Source organism: Mercenaria mercenaria, chromosome 7 (genome assembly GCF_021730395.1).
Source record: "Mercenaria mercenaria strain notata chromosome 7, MADL_Memer_1, whole genome shotgun sequence".
NCBI classification, from domain to species: Eukaryota; Metazoa; Mollusca; class Bivalvia; order Venerida; family Veneridae; genus Mercenaria; species Mercenaria mercenaria.
In genome coordinates, this window is record NC_069367.1 from 55,867,953 (window position 1) to 55,885,139 (window position 17,187).

A 17,187-nucleotide genomic window follows, 5' to 3' on the forward strand; every position below is an offset into this window, starting at 1 on the left:
TCTCTCCTCATCCCCTTGACACAGTTTAATGAAACTTCACACAAGTGATCAGTAACAACAGTAGTTGTGCATGGGGCATGTTAGGTTCTTTCAACGACAAAAATTGCAGAGTTATGGGACTGTTTCTTGTTAACATGCTATGTACATACAGTCTGCATATGCAATCTTGTGCACGCCTAATCTTCCGAACCCTTGCACACAATTTAGTGAAACTTCACACAAGTGATCAGTACCAACCCTAGTTGTGCATGGTGCATTTACGTTCTTTTAGATAAATATTCTGCATAGTTATGGGACTTTGTTTTTTGTTACTATACTGTATACATACAGTCTATATACATACAGTCCACATAATTATGCAATCTTGTGTGCGTCAAACTGCAATATACTGTGTCAGTGCATGCGGGGGGTACATTCATCACCTTTAGTGATAGCTCTAGTTTTTAGCTCGACTATTCAAAGAATAGTGAGCTATTGGACTCACCCATGCGTCGGCGTCCGCGTCCGCGTCCCGATTTGGTTAAGGTTTTGTATGTAAGCTGGTATCTCAGTAACCACTTGTGGGAATGGATTGAAACTTCACACACTTATTCACAGTGATAAACTGACCTACACTGCACAGGTTCCATAACTCTATTTTGCTTTTTTACAAAACTATGCCCCTTTTTCGACTTAGAAATTCTTGGTTAAGGTTTTGTATGTAAGCTGGTATCTCAGTAACCACTTGTGGGAATGGATTGAAACTTCATACACTTATTCACTGTGATAAACTGACCTACATTGCACAGGTTCCATAACTCTGTTTTTCCTTTTTACAAAATTATGCCCCTTTTTCGACTTAGAAATTCTTGGTTAAGGTTTTGTATGTAAGCTGGTATCTCAGTACCCACAAATGGGAATGGATTGAAACTTCACACACTTGTTCACTGTCATAATTTGACATGCAATGTGCAAGTCCCATAACTCTACTTTGCATTTTTTCAAAATTATGCCCCTTTTTCTGACTTAGCAGTTTTTGGTTAAGTTTTTGTATGTAAGCTGGTATCCCAGTATCCACTAATGGGAATTGATTGAAACTTTTCACACTTGTTAACTGTCATGAGCTGATAAGCACTGTGAAGGTTCCTTAACTCTTTTTCCCATTTTTACAAAATTATGCCCCTTTTTCGACTTTTATATTCATTCAATTGACAAGGCTGTTGAATAGTCGAGCGTTGCTGTCCTCCGACAGCTCTTGTTTTTTTAAAATATCACCCTGGTTATTCTAAAATTACTAGTTTTGGGGCAAAAGTATTGATCCTATATTTAAAATGCAAGGGAATCTTTTTAGCTGTACTTAGTAAATTAGTGAAGTAAAACATTTAATTAAGAAATAAAGCTGATTTCATCTAAGAAATGACCCAGGGTACACTATTTGTTGTTGCTGTTTGAAGGGTAATTTTTGGGAAACTTATTCATATTTCTTTTAAAAAGATGTACTGTAACACCTAGACTAGCCACTAGACTGATAATAGATATATTTCTAAATAGAGGACCCATAAAGATTTCAAAAGTAGCAAAGATATTGGACATAGGATATAGACTGGCTCAGTTCTCTACATTTAATCATAAAAATGTAAAATGATATATCATAGTCTTAGAGCTAGTCTATATAACACTATGACACATACTAGCAATGTCTGTAGTCTAGCCCTTTAACCACAGCACTGCCGTGCCTACAGTGCAAAATGTAATACTCTTTAAGTTGTAATAAAAACAATTACAATTGCTTGATGTATATTTCAGCAACAGTGGTATATGACAGAATACTACATGTGCTTGCTAAAGTACCTCCTGATTACCAAGACTGTCTCGTAAGTTTGTTGTTATATTTTTATATGAAATAAGCATGTAACAGGATTGTCTGGTGTGTGTCTGTTTTTGTTTTTATTATGCTCATGGCTTCCAGAGACTGAGTTTCCTCTTATTTCTAATTGTGTATGCCAGCTGTATGATAATGCCACAAGATAAGAAGGTATATTTTGGAGCCTTTATGGCTTGTGGTTTGGTGGCTAACTAAATCACTTGGTTTTTAGCTCACCTGAGCACGAAGTGCTCAAAGGTGAGCTTTTGTGATCGCCCTGTGTCCGTCGTCCGTCGTCGTCGGCGTCAGCATCAACAATTTGACTGTTAACACTCTAGAGGTCGCAAATTTGAGCCAATCTTAATGAAACTTGGTCAGAATGTTACCGTCAATTAAATCTTGGATGAGTTTGATATTGGGTCATCTTGGGTCAAAAACTAGGTCACCAGGTCAAATCAAAGGAAAAGCTTGTTAACACTCTAGAGGATACATTTTTGGCCCAATCTTAATGAAACTTGGTCAGAATGTAACCCTCAATAAAATCTTGGACGAGTTCGATATCGGGTCATCTGGGATCAAAAACTAGGTCACCAGGTCAAATCAAAGAAAAAGCTTGTTAACACTCTAGAGGTCACAGTTTGGGCCCAATCTTAATGAAACTTGGTCAGAATGTTACCCTCAATAAATTCTTGGATAAGTTTGATATTGGGTCATCTGGGTTCAAAAACTAGGTCACCAGGTCAAATCAAAGGAAAAACTTGTTAACACTGTAGAGGCCACATTTATGACTCTATCTTCATGAAACTTGGTCAGAATGTTAATCTTGATGATCTCAAGGTCCAGTTTGAATCTGGGTCATGTGGGATCAAAAACTAGGTCACCAGGTCATATCAAAGGAAAAGCTAGTTTACACTGTAGAGGCCACATTTATGACCATATCTTAATGAAACTTGGTCAGAATGTTAGTCTTGAGGCTGTATAGGCCAAGTTTGAATCTGGGTCAGATGGGGTCAAAAACTAGGTCACTAGGTCAAATCAAAGGAAAAGCTTGTTAACTCTGTAGAGGCCACATTTATGACTGTATCTTTATGAAACTTTGTCAGAATGTTAATCTTGATAATCTTTAGGTCAAGTTCGAACCTGGGTCATGTCAGGACAAAAACTAGGTCACCGAGTCAAATCAAAGGTAAAGCTTGTTAACACTGTAGAGGCCACATTTATGACTTTATCTTTATGAAACTTGGTCAAAATGGTAATCTTGATGATCTATAGGTCAGATTCAAATCTGGGTCAGGTGGGGTCAAAAACTAGGTCACTAGGTCAAATCAAAGGTAAAGCTTGTTAACACTCGAGAGGCCACATTTATGACTGTATCTTCATGAAACTTGGTCAGAATGGTAATCTTAATGATTTCAAGGTCCAATTTGAATCCGGGTCATGTCGGGTCAAAAAAAAGGTCGCTAGGTCAAATTAAAAGAAAAGCTAGTTTACACTTTAGAGGCCACATTTATACCATATCTTAATGAAACTTGGTCAGAATGTTAATCCTTATGGTCTTTAGGTCAATAGGTCAGGTGAGCGATACAGGGCCTTCATGGCCCTCTTGTTATGGCTCTTGGTTAGAAACCTTGAAACCTTGCATCGGATATAAATTTTTTCCAGCTGGCTTACAGAAGTTCTGTTACTGTATCAGGATGACCGCCCATGCTTGAAATAATGACTGGTGAGGCACCTGAGGTATTCTTCTGCAAACAATAGGCTGAACATCTCCGACCGTTAATATTGAGCCAGAATGATATAAAACCCAATATAAAAACAAAACAAAACAATATATATATATATTTTTACTATACCGTAAATGTGGGCAGATTTACATTTGATCTAGAGATTCAGTCCGTAAATGTGGGCAGATTCTTTAGAAATACGACCGTAAAAGTGGGCATACTAACAGTACTGGAATTCAAAAGAATCTGCCCAGATTTACGGACGCGTGCAGTTATATATATAATTATATTGGAGCTTGTTAGACTAAGCATTCTTTTACAGGTGCATTACTCCAGAAATGTTAAATGAATTTTCAAATAATTGTACACAAATGTTGGAGATCAAAGCTCAAATAATATTAATTTTGTATATGAGGCATATCTTCTTGAGTAGCTTGAAGTCTTGTAAACTGACATCATGTTAAACTTTACTGTATCACAGTCACATGCAGACTGCATGACCGAAGTCACTTAGTGCATACAAAGATTTCACAAGCATGGTAATATGTCCACTCCTTTCCCTGTATCAAAACAGTATCTGACTGGCTAGCACTGAGATTGACTTGTCAGTTTGTTGCATTGTTGCCATATGAAATTATCATGTACCAGGAAGGAATGTCAAAGGTATGTTGGTATGTCTCCCACACGTGTGGGACATATTGATTTTGTACTGGCAGTGTATCAGTCTTTCTGTTTTTTCTGACACAAAGGTTGTCCACTCAATTCCTTCAATACCACTTGATGGATTTACACCAAACTTCACCAGAGTGAACATTGCCAAGCTTAGTTGTGCATATCATCAGCATTTTCTGGTTTCTTGATTTTTAGCTCGACTATTCGAAGAACAGTCTAGCTATTCTACTCACCCTGGCGTCGGCGTCGGCGTCGGCGTCACACCTTGGTTAAGTTTTTGCATGCAAGTACATACAGCTATCATTTAAAGGCATATAGCTTTGAAACTTATTTATTCTTTTTCTAGGTCAATTACCAACCTCACTGGGTCAAGTTCCATAACTCTAACATGTATTTTGAGCAAATTATGCCCCCTTTTGGACTTAGAAAATTCTGGTTAAAGTTTTACATGCAAGTTACTATCTCCAAAACTAATGCAGATATTGAATTGAAACTTCACATGTGTCTTTGGGGTTATAAAACTAGTTGATAGCACCAAGTCCCATAACTCTGACCTTCATTTTGGCCAAATTATGCCCCCTTTTGGACTTAGAAAATTCTGGTTAAAGTTTTGCGTGCAAGTACATACAGCTATTACTAAAAGACATATAGATTTGAAACTTATTTTTTCTTTTTCTAGATCAATTACCTACCTCACTGGGTCAAGTCCCATTACTCTGACATGTATTTTGAGCAAATTATGCCCCCTTTTGGACTTAGAAAATCCTGGTTAAAGTTTTACATGCAAGTTACTATCTCCAAAACTAATGCAGATATTGAATTGAAACTTTACATGTGTCTTCGGGGTTATAAAACTAGGTGATAGCACCAAGTCCCATAACTCTGACCTTCATTTTGGCCAAATTATGCCCCCTTTTGGACTTAAAAATTCTGGTTAAAGTTTAGCGTGCAAGTACATACAGCTATTACTAAAAGGCATATAGATTTGAAACTTATTTTTTCTTTTTCTAGATCAATTACCTACCTCACTGGGACAAGTCCCATAACTCTGACATGTATTTTGAGCAAATTATGCCCCCTTTTGGACTTAGAAAATCCTGGTTAAAGTTTTGCGTGCAAGTACATACAGCTATTACTAAAAGGCATATAGATTTGAAACTTATTTTTTCGTTTTCTAGATCAATTACCTACCTCACTGGGACAAGTCCCATAACTCTGACATGTATTTTGGGCAAATTATGCCCCCTTTTGGACTTAGAAAATCCTGGTTAAAGTTTTACATGCAAGTTACTATCTCCAAAACTAATATAGATATTAAATTGAAACTTCACATGTGTCTTCGGGGTTATAAAACTAGTTGATAGAATCAAGTCCCATAACTCTGACATGTTTTTTGGGCAAATTATGCCCCCTTTTGGACTTAGAAAATTCTGGTTAAAGTTTTGCGTGCAAGTACATACAGCTATTACCAAAAGGCATATAGCTTTGAATCTTATTTATTCCTTTTCTAGGTCAATTACCAGCCTCACTAGGTCAAGTTCCATAACTCTTAACATGTATTTTGAACAAATTATGCCCCCTTTTGGACTTAGAAAATTCTGGTTAAAGTTTACATGCAAGTTACTATCTCCAAAACTAATGCAGATATTGAATTTAAATCTAACATGTTTCTTCGGGGTTATAAAACTAGTTGATAGCATCAAGTCCCATAACTCTAATATGTATTTTGGTCAAATTATGTCCCCTTTCGAACTTAAACTCTTTTGATATTTAACATTTTGGGTAATAATTTCCTGCTTCTGTGACAATATTTCGAATAGTCGAGCTTGGCTGTCTTACGGACAGCTCTTGTTAGTAGTTATGGCCCTTGATTCATCAAATTGTATGATGCTTTGGCCACTTTCTTTTATTAATGGGCAGATTTCCACCAAACTTTACAGGAGTAATCAGTGTCAAGCCTCATTATACATATCATCCACATTTTTTGCTTTAATGATTTTCAGAGCAGTTATGGCCATTGATTCATCAAATTTTATGATGGTTTGGCCACTTCTCTTGTGTTATTGGGGGCATATCCACCAAACCTTACAGGAGTGATCACTACTAAGCCTTATCGTGCATGTTTTCAGCATGTTCTGGTACATTGATTTTCAGTGGAGTTGTCACCCTTGATTTATTTTATCTTGTTGTGGCAACTGGTCTGATACCACAAGGCGGAATTACACCATACTTCACATAAGTGCCAAGCCTAGTTGTTCATATTATGGTCTTGTTCTGGTTAGCAGAGTTTTGGCCCTTGATTCATCAAAATTTGTTTTAGGCACTTTTCTTTTAAAATAGGGCAGACTTCCACCAAACCTGTGCAAAGTCTTATTATGTATTTTATTGGCATGCTCTGGTTCAGTGATTTTCAGCAGAGTTATGGCCCTTTATTTGTCAAATTTTATTATATTTTTGCAACTTCTTTTTACATCATTTGGCAGATATACACCAAACCATACAGGAGTTACCAGTGCCAAGCCAAGTTATACATATCATATTCTGTTGAAGTGATTTTCAGCAGAGTTACGGCCCTTGATTTTTCATATTTTACAGTTTTTACACTACTTGCTGTATATGATTAGGCTGAATTTCACTAAACCTCACAAGTGATTAGCGTGAAGCATAGTTGTGCATAATATTGTCACCTTTACCAAACCAAATATCGCCTAGTTGTATAATTATATTGTTAGAATCTTATGGTCCATTGATTTTTCCTGGAGTTATGGCTCTTAATTTGTGGTATTTTACAATTTCTGCATGGTAAGTGGTAGGTTTTCATGAAAAACAATCTTTAGTTTTAATATGAAATTAGCAGGTACAGAAATTGTCTTGTAAGTTAATTGTTTTTATTATAACATGAAATTATGATGTACCAAAATTGTCCTTAAAGATAATTGTATTGTTTAAGGATTTTCTGGCCTATCCTGATGCTGACTTGGATGTCTATGCCGATAAAATATTGATGGTTTCTCAAATGCATTGAAGTATACACATGTAGCCTAGATACAGGATAGTAGCAAGTGGTTATTTATTTGCGGGGGAGCATTATACATTGTTTAAGAAAATAAAACAGAAAGATTTGTTACTATATCTAATTGAAAACATAGCACTATTTTACTTCTTCTAATTGTTTGGGTCTGCAAACAAGAAAGGAATAGATTTCTGTTTACAAATATATAACTCATTAAAGGTCGATAATGATTAAAAAAATAAGTCATTAATACATACAGTTGTTCTGATAGGTAAACGCATACAACGTACATACAAATTTATCGAAATTCACCGACTTAAAACATATCTATTATGTAAGTACTGACTATTGTTGAGACACCCTAGAAATTCTGAACGTACGTGTGTCTCTTATTTTGCCTTATCAGTTTAAAAATAAAATCACATTAAATTGTTAAAATACAGATATTAGCATTTGAAAACATTCACAAAGTAGATTTCCAGACATTTTCAAACTTCATAATGTCTTCATGAATTTTATGATACTAGTATGACTTACGTACATTGTTAGTATGTTGCCCTATTACTTAGAATATGCTGTATTGGTATGATAATAAAAAGAATGTGAAGCCATATTGATCGAATGTAGATGTAGTTAAACTGTGAAAGATAAATGTCAGTTTTAGCAAACTGCTAGACCACTGCAGTAGTTTAGACCACTGCAGTAGTTATAGTAAAGGTTTTTGTAAGAACATGATCTGTTGCTTTGCAAGGGGTCACAAGGAATGTTAAGGTTTGTAAAGAAGGTGATCAGGTGCTTTAAAAGGGGTCTCAGGAAGAGTCCGGGTTTGTAACCAAGGTGATCAGGTGCTTTGAAAGGGGTCTCAAGAAGAGTCAGGGTTTGTAACCAAGGTGATCAGGTGCTTTGAAAGGGGTCTCAAGAAGAGTCAGGGTTTGTAACCAAGGTGATCAGGTGCTTTGAAAGGGGTCTCTAGAAGAGTCAGGGCTTGTAACCAAGGTGATCAGATGCTTTGAAAGGGGTCTCAAGAAGAGTCAGGGTTTGTAACCAAGGTGATCAGGTGCTTTGAAAGGGGTCTCTAGAAGAGTCAGGGTTTGTAACCAAGATGATTAGATGCTTTGAAAGGGGTCTCAAGAAGAGTCAGGGTTTGTAAAGAAGATGATCAGGTGCTTTGAAGGGGGTCTCAAGAAGAGTCAGGGTTTTTAACCAAGGTGATCAGATGCTTTGAAAGGGGTCTCAAGAAGAGTCAGGGTTTGTAACCAAGGTGATCAGATGCTTTGAAATGGGTCTCTAGAAGAGTCAGGGCTTGTAACCAAGGTGATCAGATGCTTTGAAAGGGGTCTCAAGAAGAGTCAGGGTTTGTAACTAAGGTGATCAGGTGCTTTGAAAGGGGTCTCTAGAAGAGTCAGGGTTTGTAACTAAGGTGATCAGGTGCTTTGAAAGGGGTCTCAAGAAGAGTCAGGGTTTGTAACCAAAGTGATCAGGTGCTTTGAAAGGGGTCTCAAGAAGAGTCAGGGTTTGTAACCAAGGTGATCAGGTGTTTTGAAAGGGGTCTGTAGAAGAGTCAGGGTTTGTAACCAAGGTGATCAGATGCTTTGAAAGGGGTCTCAAGAAGAGTCAGGGTTTGTAGCCAAGGTGATAAGATGCTTTGAAAGTGGTCTCAAGAAGAGTCAGGGTTTGTAACCAAGGTGATCAGGTGCTTTGAAAGGGGTCTCAAGAAGAGTCAGGGTTTGTAACCAAGGTGATTAGGTGCTTTGAAAGGGGTCTCTAGAAGAGTCAGGGTTTGTAACCAAGGTGACCAGGTGCTTTGAAAGGGGTCTCAAGAAGAGTCAGGGTTTGTAACCAAGGTGATCAGGTGCTTTGAAAGGGGTCTCAAGAAGAGTCAGGGTTTGTAACCAAGGTGATCAGGTGCTTTGAAAGGGGTCTCAAGAAGAGTCAGGGTTTGTAACCAAGGTGATCAGGTGCTTTGAAAGGGGTCTCAAGGAGAGTCAGGGTTTGTTCCCAAGGTGATCAAGTGCTTTGAAAGGGATCTCAAGAAGAGTCAGGGTTTGTAACCAAGGTGATCGGGTGCTTGCAAGAGGCCTGAAGGAAAGTAAACTAGCTTTATAAACAAGTTGATCAGGTGCTTTGAACGGGGTCTCAAGAAGCGTCTGGGTTTGTAAACAGAGTGATCAAGTGCTTTTAAAGAGGCCTCAAGGACAGTAAAGGTTTGTTAACAGTGTGATCAGGTGCTTTGAAAGGGGCCTCAAGGACAGTTAAGGTTTGTAAACAAGGTGATCAAGTGCTTTTAAAGGGGTCTCAAGAAGAGTAAAGGTTTGTTTACAGTGTGATCAAGTGCTGTGGAAGGGGCCACAAGGAGAGTAAAGATTTGTAAACAAGGTGATCAGGTGCTGTTTTATAAGCATTTTTCTTTGCTCACCTGGGTTCAGGGTGAGCTATTTGTATAAGTGGATGCGGTCTGGCATCCACTGTCCTGTGCCCTGGATCTGTAGCATCCTGGCAAGGTCCCCTCTCCAGTTTGTACAAATAGGGGCACTTGGCCCCCTTTAACAGCAGATAGAGCTAAAATGGAAAAACCTTGAAACAACTTCTTCTCATGGACCTTTTGATGGATATTCATCAAACCTGGTATGTAGAATCATTGTGAGGTCCTCCCTCAAATGTGTTCAAATTGGGGGCATTTCACCTGTTACTGTGAAATCATTTAAATTCGCTGGCATGAAATTTCGCGCAAATGTGAAAAAGGACTGTTTCACGCGGACTTTAATTCGCACATTTTCAATTGTAGAAATGAAATATAAAGTTAAAAGTAATATTAGCGCGGTCTTTAATTCGCGTATCGGTCCTAGCGCGAAATATGCGAAAATTCGTCCTACGCGAATAATAATGATTTCACAGTAGTATACTAAGTACAGTTATTACCATTTTCATGATTCAGTTTGTCATCTGAATATTCAAGGTCAGTTAGTCAAGGTCAGGTGAGGGTCTTAGAGCCGCTATGGCCCTCTAGTATATACACAAAACATGTATGTCCATTCTGTTTGAGACATAACATTTTACGGCCCAGTTACGCATAATTAAAGCAAGTTTTGAGAGGAATTGAATGGTTATAGTCTTAACACTCTGCAGTTTAGCTGTTTACATGTTGGATGCTAGATTAGCATTAATACATGTTTGTTTCCTGTTATCTCTGTCTAAATGTCTGTTTTTGAAACATTTAAGTGTAAAAAATCATAAGTAAATATAATTCAGTCTTGTATTTTAATGATAAGCATACATTTCCATGTGTTGTACTGCAAGTTTTACAAACTACTAAGATGACTTTCTATGAAATGGTTATCACTATCTAACTCAGATGCAAACTGTTTAACAAAGTAGGACAGTGCTTTCACAGTTTTCCCAAACTGAGGTTTTCTGTATTCATCAATTTCCCAGAATTGTGAATCAAGTTCTACATGATGATATGTTTATACATGTATATATATATATATTTTTTTTTCAGAGGTATTTACAGTCACAAGGGTTGGACCGACTGTATCCAAGGGCAGTGACTTATCTTGCTGACCCTCAGTCATTCTCCCTAGATCTTGAGAAGACTCCTTTGGATAGTGAGTACATGTAGAGATAGACCCTAAAATTTTCAGTGATAGAAATACATTAAATAAAGTCTAGAAATTCAGGGCTCACCCTGGCGAAAGAAAAGTTGTAGCCAACACTTTAGCCAAACAGAAAAAGTTGTAGCCATTTTTCCAACATTGTAGCCAACATTGTAGCCAACACTGTAGCCATGAAGGCTTTGTTGTAAACACCACATTTCATATAAAACCAAGTAAATGTAAAATTAAACTCTTTTATTCAGTTAATTAATAACACATATTATATTCACAGTAAAATCTGAAATATAGAAAGCACATGAATAACAGCACTGGAATTAAATAGCACAGTTAAAACAGGTTCAATATTTATATACATACAGTGGTTAACAGTGATACAATGCTACTAGTTCAATATTCTCCTGGAATTAAATAGCACATTTCAATATTTATATACATACAGTGGTTAACAGTGATACAATGCTACTAGTTCAATATTCTCCTGGAATTAAAATTAATAGCACATTTCAATATTTATATACATACAGTGGTTTACAGTGAAACAAGTCTAATTTTCTCCTGGATTAAAATAGCACATTTCATACAAGTTCAATATTTATATACATAGAGTGGTTTTCAACTTTTCAGTGATACTAGTTTATAATATTCTCCTGGAATTACATGTAAATAGCACATTTCATACAAGTCCAATATTTATATACATGTACATACAGTGGCTAACAGTGATACTAGTTCAATATTCTCCTGTTTTTCTTCATAGCCCATACACTGAATGCTCTGGAGAATTCAAATTGTTCCATGTCAGGGCCATTTATGGCAAGAAACATCAGTCTGTCCAAAGACTGAGACTTAAGAGAATTTCTCAGCTTTGTTTTAATCAGGTTCTGCTGACTAAAACCCCTCTCACAATCCACAGACACAGGGGCCACAAGTAACCTCTCTGCTGCCTCAGCAGTGGCTGGGTACAAGTCTCTGTTGCGGATTGCCAAGTTACAAACCAGCAACTTATTGCCACCATCTATAGATTTTGTTTGAATTTCAGGAAGTTTTTTAATTCAAATTTTGTTCCCTCAAAACCAAAAGACGCCAAATAGTCAATGATAGTGTCAAGATCAGTTTCCAAAGATTCTAATTGAACAAGTGGGTTAAAAAAATTGCTGAGGGCAGTCAAAATAGCCGAATCATTGTTGTCTGCAAACCGGTCATTTAAACTTTTCACCACATTATTTACAAATTGATTGCAGACTTTGGCAGCTTCAGTCCTCTGACTCCACCCATCCCTAATGGTATGTGATCGTATAAAGCCCATCTGCATCCAGCTGAGGTTCAGCTGGTACAGCATCCATGAATTGTTTCAAATTTTCCCCACTCAGACTATCCCTGAGCTCTTCCAATGTTTCAGTCGTAGTTGAGAGTTAAGGTTTTTCTTCTGATAACTTCTAGAAAGTGTTGCCAGTGGGTTCAGACAGTCAGAGAAAGAGCCTTTCCAGAAGTTTCCTGAAGAAAAACAGATACTTGACTGGAGTAATTGGTCAAGATAGCATCTACTGACCCCCTAGAGGCCATATTTCTCAATGGACCTTCAAGAAAATTGGTGAGAGTGTTCAGCTTGATGATATCTAGGTCAGGTTTGTAACTGGGTCATGTGGGGTCAAAAACTAGGTCAGTAGGTCGAAAAATAGAAAAACCTTGTGACCTCTCTAGAGGCCATATTTTTCATGAGATCTTCATGAAAATTGTTGAGAATGTTCACCTTGATGATATCTAGGTCAAGTTCAAAAGTGGGTCACGTGCCTTCAAAAACTAGGTCATTAGGTCAAATAATAGGAAAACCTTGTGACCTCTCTAGAGGTCATATTTTTCAATGGATCTTCATGAAAATTGGTCAGAATTTTTTATCTTGATGATATCTAGGTCACATGTGCTCAAAAACTAGGTCACTATGTCAAATAATAGAAATAACGATGTCATACTCAGTTCAACACTGGGTCATGTGGGGATAGGTGAGCGATTCAGGACCATCATGGTCCTCTTGTTTCTTAATGGATTTGATTCAGACTAAAAATAATTGTTGACATTATCACCCACATCATATGAAATAAGGTCCATAACTTTGACTCAAATATTAAGTTTTACCATACCTTTGTTGCTAAATTATTCTCTGAACTATATCTCTTCTTTACTAAAGTTTGATGTACTTTCACTCATTACTAAATAGATTTGACTCAAACTTTACTGCATTCCAACATCATCATCTTCAATGTGGTTGTTAATCAATGCTATTGAATGTTTTAGTTTCTCAGATAATTATGCATTATTTCACTATCCAGTTTCAAAGTAGTTTAGTGTACTGTCTTCTTTGTTGGCTCTTTTCTTCATTATTAGCTCACCAGAGCACAAAGTGCTCAAAGTGAGCTATTGTGATCGGTCATTGCCCGGCCACATTTGCCTTGTGAACACTCAAGAGGCCACATTTGTGAAGCAATCTTTATGAAACTTAATCAGAATGTTAGTCTTTATGACCTCTAGGTCAAGTTCGAAACTGGGTCATGTGGGGTCAAAAACTAGTCAGTAGGTCAGATCAAAGGAAAAGCTTGTGAACACTCTAGAAACCACATTTGTGACCCAAACTTTATGAAACTTGGTCAGAATGTTATTCTTGATGATCTCTAGGTCAAGTTCAAAACTGGGTCATGTTGGGTCAAAAACTAGGTCAATAGGTCAGATCAAAGGAAAAGCTTGTGAACACTAGAGACCACATTTGTGACCCAAACTTTATGAAACTTGGTCAGAATGTTAGTCTTGATGATCTCTAGGTCAAGTCCGAAACTGGGTCATGTTGGGTCAAACACAAGGTCAATAGGTCAGATCAAAGGAAAAGTTTATGAACACTCTAGAGACCACATTTGTGACCCAAGCTTTAAGAAACTTAATCAGAATGTTAGTCTTCATGATCTCTAGGTCAGGTTTGAATCTGGGTCATGTTGAGTCAAAAACTAGGTCAGTAGATCAGATCAATGAAAAAGCTTGTGAACACTCCACATTTGTGACCCAATATTTATGAAACTTTGTCAGAAAGTTTGTCTTGATGATTTCTAGGTGAAGTTTGAATATGGGTCATGTGGGGTCAAAAACTAGGTCACATGGTCAAATCAAAGGAAAAGCTTGTGAACACTTTAGAGGCCACAGTTGTAACTCAATCTTTATGAAACTGGGTCGGAATGTTTGTCTTAATCATTTCTAGGTCAGTTTTGAATCTGAGTCATGTGGGGTCAAAAACTAGATCACTGCGCCAAATCAAAGGAAAATCTTTTCAACACTCTAGAGACCACAATTTAAGTTTGAAACTCATGAGAATTAGTCAGAATGTTTGTTTTGATAATCTATAGGTCATGTTTGAATCTGGGTCATGTGGGGTCAAAAACTAGGTCACCCGGTTAAATCAAAGGAAAAGCTTATGAACACTCTAGAGGCCACAGTTGTAACCAAATCTTTATAAAGTCTAGTCAGAATGTTTGTCTTGATGATCTTTAGGTCAAGTTCGACTCTTGGTCATATGGGGTCAAAAACTAGGCCAGTAGGCCAAATCAACTCTGGTGAGCGATATATAGGGCCATCATGGCCCTCTTGATTTTTTTTAGCTCACCTTGTCACAAAGTGACAAGGTGAGCTTTTGTGATCGCGCGGTGTCCGTCGTCCGTCCGTCCGTGCGTCCGTCTGTAAAGTTTTGCTTGTGACCACTCTAGAGGTCACATTTTTCACGGGATCTTTATGAAAGTTGGTCAGAATGTTCATCTTGATGATATCTAGGTCAAGTTCGAAACTGGGTCACGTGCCTTCAAAAACTATGTCAGTAGGTCTAAAAATAGAAAAACCTTGTGACCTCTCTAGAGGCAATATATTTCACAAGATCTTCATGAAAATTAGTCAGAATGTTCACCTTGATGATTTCTAGGTCAAGTTCGAAACTGGGTCACGTGCCATCAAAAACTAGGTCAGTAGGTTTAAAAATAGAAAAACCTTGTGACCTCTCTAGAGGCCATATATTTCACAAGATCTTCATGAAAATTGGTCAGAACATTCACCTTGATGATATCTAGGTCAAGTTCGAAACTGGGTCACGTGCCATCAAAAACTAGGTCAGTAGGTCAAATAATAGAAAAACCTTGTGACCTCTCTAAAGGCCATATTTTTCACGGGATCTGTATGAAAGTTGGCCTGAATGTTCATCTTGATGATATCTAGGTCAAGTTCGAAACTGGGTCACGTGCAGTCAAAAACTAGGTCAGTAGATCTAAAAATAGAAAAACCTTGTGACCTCTCTAGAGGCCATATTTTTCATGAGATCTTCATGAAAATTGGTCAGAATGTTCACCTTGATGATATCTAGGTCAAGTTCAAAAGTGGGTCACGTGCCCTCAAAAACTAGGTCAGTAGGTCAAATAATAGAAAAACCTTGTGACCTCTCTAGAGGCCATATTTTTCATGGGATCTGTATGAAAGTTGGTCTGATGATATCTAGGTCAAGTTCGAAAGTGGGTCATGTGCCATGAAAAACTAGGTCAGTAGGTCAAATAATAGAAAAACCTTGTGACCTCTCTAAAGGCCATATTTTTCAGGGGATCTGTATGAAAATTGGTCTGAATGTTCATCTTGATGATATCTAGGTCAGCTTCGAAACAGGGTCATGTGCGGTCAAAAACTAGGTCAGTAGGTCTAAAATTATTAAAATCTTTTGACCTCTCTAGAGGCCATATTTTTCAATGGATCGTCATGAAAATTGATCTGAATGTTCACCTTGATGATATCTAGTTCAGTTTCAAAACTGGGTCATGTGCGGTCAAAACTAGGCCAGTAGGTATAAAAATAGAAAAACCCTGTGACCTCTCTAGAGGCCATATATTTCATGAGATCTTCATGAAAATTAGTGAGAATGTTCACCTTGATGATATCTAGGTAAAGTTTAAAACAGGGTCACGTACCTTCGAAAACTAGGTCAATAGGTCAAATAATAGAAAAAACCTTGTGACCTCTCTAGAGACCATATTTTTCAATGGATCTTCATGAAAATTGGTCAGAATTTTTATCTTGATAATATCTAGGTCAAGATCAAAACTGGGTCACATGAGCTCAAAAACTAGGTCACTATGTCAAATAATAGAAAACACGACGTCATACTCAAAACTGGGTCATGTGGGAAGAGGTGAGCGATTCAGGACCATCATGGTCCTCTTGTTTCAAGTTCAGAAGCAGTGCACCATGTTTTAGCCTTTGGAATATTCTTTTGTATACTCTTTGGGATAATTTTGATAAAAAACTTGATTTTTGTTTATTTTACAAAATTCCTTAAGAGAATGCAATTTGTCTTAATACATGTATATTCTCTTTAAGCAATATGAAAAATGACATAATTTCTGGGGTTTTTTTCATAGCTTTGTTGACAAGTCATTTATAAAAGTTTCAAATTATTTTTCAGATTACTTTACGAGTGTTTCCACCCTAGGTCAGTTATCTACACTGGCCCGGCAACTACATAATGATTGTCTTAATCCATCCTCACATAAATACATAGCACATCAGCTAGCTCTGATGTATGTAAGTATTTATATATATTTATTTGTTTGTATATTTTGGCGTAAGCACTGTTTTCAACAGTATTTCAGGTATGTAACAGCAAGCAGCTAATATATTCCAGTGTTCCTGGAGTTTGTAGAACTAGTCCTCTACTACCTGTTCTCTGCAAGTAACTGTCAACTTTTTCGCATGTATCGGGATGTGGTGGACTTATTCATTTCAGACAATATGTCTTATATCAGATCATCCTAGAGAACATATGCCTGTCCTGGGGATCAAACTCACAACTCCATCATCCATAGATTTGCATTTTTTTGGGGGGGGGGGGGGATTGGATGAAAGTACAGCTCCCTTAGGCCCCAAACCCCATCCCCCATCAAGTTTGTGAGGCAAACTATTTCCACAACTTTAAAGAGATTCTAATGAAACTTTTTACACAAGATCTCTGAGAAGTGTATAATGTCTGTTATCTCTACAGTAGATCCACCCTCAAGTTTATGGCACAAACTGCTTAATTTTGAACAGAATTCATGAAACTTTTTCAAAACGTTTAGATGTTTTTGACATACATTTTAAGGGATGGACAAAGGTTGGTGGTCACATATACATGTACCCCTTCCATTACCCCACAAAATAATTTGATCTTTCTTTATAAAGTTCATATAATTACCATGAAGTATAGATGTCATCGGAGAGCTGTTTGTTTTCTGAGATGGGCAAAGGCTGGAGACCCCCATGTGCACATCATCC

The 17,187-nt window shown here is 37.3% G+C and overlaps 1 protein-coding gene across 1 annotated transcript in view; it reads left to right on the plus strand.

The window, feature by feature from the left end:
* LOC128558616 (uncharacterized) overlaps positions 1-17,187 on the plus strand; it is a 42,704-nt gene that overhangs the window by 20,411 nt on the left and 5,106 nt on the right. Inside the window, exons 4-6 of the mRNA XM_053548454.1 lie at positions 1,786-1,853; positions 10,752-10,857; positions 16,340-16,458. Coding sequence (XP_053404429.1) covers positions 1,786-1,853; positions 10,752-10,857; positions 16,340-16,458 — 293 coding nt within the window. The remainder of the gene's footprint in view (positions 1-1,785; positions 1,854-10,751; positions 10,858-16,339; positions 16,459-17,187) is intronic.